The sequence below is a fragment of the Simochromis diagramma genome, unplaced genomic scaffold, assembly GCF_900408965.1.
Source record: "Simochromis diagramma unplaced genomic scaffold, fSimDia1.1 OVJJ01000680.1, whole genome shotgun sequence".
Taxonomy (NCBI): Eukaryota; Metazoa; Chordata; class Actinopteri; order Cichliformes; family Cichlidae; genus Simochromis; species Simochromis diagramma.
This window is the reverse complement of record NW_024387470.1, coordinates 604,752-610,104: the sequence shown is the minus strand read 5'-3', so window position 1 is coordinate 610,104 and position 5,353 is coordinate 604,752. Positions and strand designations below refer to the sequence as shown.

Sequence of the window (5,353 nt, the reverse complement as noted above, 5' to 3'; positions counted from 1 at the left end):
GCACAATCGATGGGGATAGGCGTCTATATTTATATCGCAAATGAATATAAATATTTGGATCTCTTTTTTGCTCATACCATTTGGCAATATTACATCTCAGCACTTGCTCTCTCACTCATAAATTTCCATCTCTCCCATCCCTCCTCTCTCGCCGGGTTTCCCACGGGAGGTGCCAGACGGCCAGTAATTTGGTTGTCTTGGCTCGTCTGGAGTAACACCTGCCCCCTCTCTGGGGAGGGAGAGAGCCTTTCAGCCAGGAGCACACATGTAGGCTACCACTGCCTTTAGCTGCTGACCATTGGGTCTGTGTGTGTGTGTGTGTGTGTGTGTGTGTGTGTGTGTGTGAGTGAGAGAGAGAGAGAGAGAGAGAGAGAGAGTGTGTGTGTGTGTGTGTGTGTGTGTGTGAGTGAGAGAGAGAGAGAGAGAGCGAGTGTGTGTGTGTGTGCAGCTGACTGAGTTTCCTTCTATGAATGTGCGCTTATTTTATCATGCACATGTGCAAACACACACATGACTGTGTGTGTCTGTGTGTGTGTACAGTAGGCTGAGTTTTCATCTGTATGCTAAACTGGATTTGCACTTGTTTCACCTTTCATTTTGTGTGTGTGTTTGTACATTATGCACATTTTTATGTGAGTAGGCTAGTGTGTGTGTGTGTGTGTGTGTGCTCTCAGACGCCCAGAAAGCATCTGAGAGCTTGCACTACAGGCGTGCTGAATGATTTGCATGTACACTTATGTCACTCCGATCGTGCGTGTACGCGCGTGCGCGTTACGTGAGCCTGACGTCATCAGGCCAGTAGGCTTTTCTTCATTAGGATAAGCTGAATATTCTAACGGTGGCTATGTCCTAGTTCTCTGTTACATTCCAAAACCTCAAAACTTTTTTTTTTGAGTAAAATAAAATACAAAACGTGCTTTTTCTTTTCAAGTATTACCTTTTTAATTAAAAATAACACCGAAAAATATGAAAAGTTTGTCCATTAGAAACCAGCTGTCACACAATACCTCTACTACAAAAGATCTGCATAAAGCAACAAGTAGCCTACACAACCCTGAAGAGACAAAAAATCTTTGGATAGAGGATATGTTTTTTCCCTTTCACTATAAAATTACTTATTGACTTTTCCTAATACAAAGCAGAGACAAATAAATAACCCAATTAATCAGAAAATAAAATAATAGTCAAATCAGCGCACTGAAGATAATATTTTTTTCAAAATAATAATTTTTTGGTTATAGCAAATAAATAAATAAATAAGACAAAGAGGTTGAGCTCTGAATCGTATCCCCTTGGTGGTTTGAATTGTTTGACAATCTGTGTCGATGAAGCAAATGTTTTTTACTTGTTTTTTTTCTTTAGCAGCCCAATTCTAATTCACAGAGAAACCTCTCAAAAAATGGGAAACAAATTCATGGGGCCACTAGACCCCATCTTGAAGTGCTTATCGTTGCCATCGATAGACAGCGGACATGAAAAATAATAACAAACAAAAAACAACAACAACAACAGAAAAAGCATCGAACATACATCAAACGAATAAATTATACAATGGATTAACAGAAAGTGCCATTTTTGAAGAACACCACCACTTTCCAAGTTCAAATTCACAGCCTAAAATATAGAAGCAACAAACCATTATACATTTATACAAAAAAGACGGCAGCTTATGATATTAACATAAATAAATTAGCCTTAAATATTAACACAATTAAATAAATAATTCCATACACTTTAGGGGAAACAAAAAAGCATGATTAAGGTCACAATTTTATATGTCATAAGTGGCACTTACGCATTGAAATGTTTTTTTTCTTCCTTTATGGAAAATCTAAGCTAGATCTAAAGCAGCTATGTTTACGTCCTTTCGTTCCGATCGGGGGGGAAAATACCCCGTGTTTATTTTGTTCAACCTCAAAGTGACACAGTGAGGGGAGCATTCAGAAATCTATTCATGATATTAGATGAGATTAGGCTAATATCATTTTTAGATGTAGATTAAATGTGAAGCAAATTAAAATAACCAGAATCTTCTTGAATTTGTTGCAGCCCACGCGAATTATTATTATTTTTTCTGTCCTCCACTGCATCACTGCAAAGGAAGCATGAATGCCTGCGGGGGCTCTTCCAGACCCCCCCTCCCCTTTTGCTGAATATCGGAAAAAATAATTGTCATTATTGCATCCAACGGCTCAAAACAACTCGGCGCTTGCTGCTTGCAGTGAGCGATCTGGACTGAAAGTTTAGGCTCCCGTAACTTTTTGCACCGCTGCCACTACATCAATCAACACTGGACTCACACTGAAGGGCTCAGCTCACCATTAGAGGTATGGCAGAGTGTCAGCATCCGGGGAAGTGATGCTTTAGTTTGGATGGAGATGATGCTGGGCAGATTTTGGGCCTTGAATTGGATGGAATTTTTTTTATTACATATCATTAAATGAAATAGAAGTTTCGGTGAGATGAAGGCAACACTGTGTCACAGGTGTTAGACCGATATATATGTGGAGCCGATATCGACATTTTTACATCAATCAATTAAGCAAGTCCACCTTAAAACAACAGTTTGTACCCCTGCAGCAGAAGTTTCGATTGTTTTTTTTTTTAATTCACTGCAAAATTATCTGATTACTTAAAAAAAATTGACCTTCCTTTTATTCAAAGTAGTGCTTTGTGGTGTTGAAAGCTAAAAAAAAAAAAAAACAACTCCTGCATCATTCCACCCTGACCGCTAACCTTGCCATAACCAGTTAACTCCCAGCACGCCGAGCGAGTCCAGTCTCCCAACAACTCAACCAGTTTCTCTCACATATGTGTGCGCGTAGAGGGCGGAGTGGGGGGTGGGGTGGGTCACTTTTAGACATCCAGCACATGATTGAGATAGGAGATGTAGCATATAGCCAGTCTGAGGATCTCGATCTTGGAGAGTTTCTTGTCCGGAGGTAATGTGGGGAGTAATTTCCTCAGCTCCGCGAAGGCCACGTTGAACGCCTCCACCCGGATCCTCTCCCTGGTGGCGTGGGCTGAGCGGTACTTGGCCGTGGCCCTCCGTCTTCTCCTCTTCTCCTCCCTGCTCAGGGGCTGGTCGGCTTTGCATTTGGCTCTGTCCTCCATCTCCGCCGGCTCGTCCGAGGCACAACCGGCCGACTTCAACCCATTGAGCATCGTCTCCGGGTCGGACTGAGTCCAGGAGAGGTCCGCCTCAGCCTGATCCGGGCTCAGCATCATTTTTATTCTGCGGTGTTGGCAGTCCTTCTCAAGAACCTGTGCACGGGCAAAATCAGTCATTGAAACATTAAAACATTGCTTTTTTTTTTTTTTTTAATGGTCAGTTTAAATTCCACATTTTACAGTCTGAGAGCTACTGTGTCACGTGCGCTTGGATGAAATAAAAAACTGGATTGATTTTTGAAATCATCGTTTTTGCTGTTTTCCTGCACTCAGGCACCACTATGAGAAAGCCCACAGCGGGTGCTCCTGTCCCTCCTGTGCCTATTGCATAATAAAATTAAACCCCATAAATAATGAATGGTTCAAAATTCGCGGTTAATTCACGAAAGCTTCAGGCCTTAAAAACAGCCCAACAAATTTGAATTTCCAAGTGTCATGTTTGCAAAATATTGTTTTTTAAACGACGAAACTCTTTAAAAATACTATTTGTTTTTAAATTAAAGAAAAAAAACCCTCATTTTTTGCGAATTAACATAATCAGAATTGGCCATCTGTCACAGTGTGATGAACACATCTGCTTGGCTGAGGCCGGAGCGACTTGACAGCATGAAGGCAGGAGATGGTAAAATAATGTTGACATCTGCTGGACACCAAATTATTGGAGCAGTTGCTTTTTTTTCTTGATTTTTGTTAATAAAGAAAAATAGATCTACGAATCTAAAAATAATAATAATCGTATTCAATCGTATTTAATTTGTTTTTATTTAAAAGCTTAATTTTCCACAGAAATCTGAGACTCACCTTGACAAAGGGTTGGAGGTTTTGTTCAGTTTTTTTCTTGTTGGGAACTAAAAGGCGCTCTTGAGCGGAGCTTCAACTCCAAATTAACTCATATTCCACCGGCCAAAAAAAGCAACAAAAAAAAAGACAACAACAACATCAGATGTTAATGAGACGAACATTCAAAGAAAACAAAGAAAGGAGAAAAATTATTTTCTTTTCTTTCTTTCTTTCGGTTTTTTTTTTTTTAAAGTAGTTTTTGACTTTTCTCAGCCGCGAACTTGCAACATGGGATCACGCGGGGTCAAACGTCAAGCGTGGAAATGTTTCTGCTGATAAAAAAAACAGCCCATCAAAAGTCTTCAGATGATTAGGTCGGACGAGTTTGAGAAAAAGAAATAATAATAATAATAATAATGATGATGATGATGACAGTGGCGGTGGTGGTGATGGTGATGATAAGCGTGGATCAGTCAGCCCCCCTGTGTGATCCCAGCGATGGAGAGACAATAGAGGAGATGGGCTGATAGCGGTGAAAGTGCAGCCAGGGCTACTCGTCCGTGAGCCTGTTGGAAGATGGGGATAAAAAGAGGGACAGATAAGCGAGGCTCTCCCTTGTCAGGAATCAGCGGATCGGAAGGCGGTTCGCAGATAATCCCCCCTCTCTCTTCCTTCTTGCGCCGAGTGTCATATGCGAGATAAGATCCAAGCGATCTGGACTAATAAAGGCTCACTTCATGGACGGAGGGGATGGAATATATTTGAGGAATGGTATTGTCTAACGCCGCCCCTCCCTCCCTCCCTCCTCTCTCACCCTTCTCTCTCCTTCTCTCGCTCCTCCTCACACACACAAACACACACACACACACACACACACCTCCTCCCTCTTTCCTCACTCCCCTCAGCCCCCTCAAGCGGTCTCACTCCCGTGGGAGCAGTGGGCAAAGGGAAAGCAGAGATGTGTGCATGATAAAGCGTGGAAAAAAAGGAATACTTGTCCATGTTGTGAGTTTTTGCACGTGCTCACATTTGTAGTGAATATTAATGATTATAAATAAATGTATATATGTATTTTAAATGCAAATGAAGGGGGGGGGGGTCAACTTAAATGCGATACAAGCCTGTAAAGAAATATTTTCTAGAATGCTTTAGAAATGTTGCTTATTTTTGGTTATTTTCTTGGATTTGTGAAAATTAGAAACCATTTTTTGTAAAGAGGTGAAATACTAAAGCAGCTCCTCTGTTTTTTTATATGGTTTTAATTTGGTGCTGTTGACAGGTTGAGACTTAGATTTCCCTGGCTGACACACCTGAGTGTGTTTCACCCTGTGTTTATCAGTGGTCTGTTGTACTAATGATTATTCAAATAAATAAATAAATAAATATTTGTTTTATTGTCAAA

At 40.8% G+C, this 5,353-nt stretch overlaps 1 protein-coding gene across 1 annotated transcript; it reads right to left on the bottom strand.

Moving 5' to 3' along the window:
* Positions 1 to 378: 378 nt before the first annotated feature.
* On the bottom strand, positions 379 to 4,708 carry LOC120723454 (helix-loop-helix protein 2-like). Its single transcript, XM_040014875.1, has 2 exons — positions 3,973 to 4,708; positions 379 to 3,264 (listed from the first exon to the last, which is right to left on the bottom strand). Exon 2 carries the CDS (start codon positions 3,226 to 3,228, stop codon positions 2,857 to 2,859), a length of 372 nt encoding a protein of 123 aa, XP_039870809.1. The 5' UTR covers positions 3,229 to 3,264; positions 3,973 to 4,708; the 3' UTR covers positions 379 to 2,856.
* Positions 4,709 to 5,353: the final 645 nt, after the last annotated feature.

Coding starts and splice junctions, on each gene's coding strand:
- LOC120723454 (XM_040014875.1), bottom strand. CDS start 3,228: ATGATGCTGAGCCCGGATCAGGCTGAGGCGGACCTCTCCTGGACTCAG.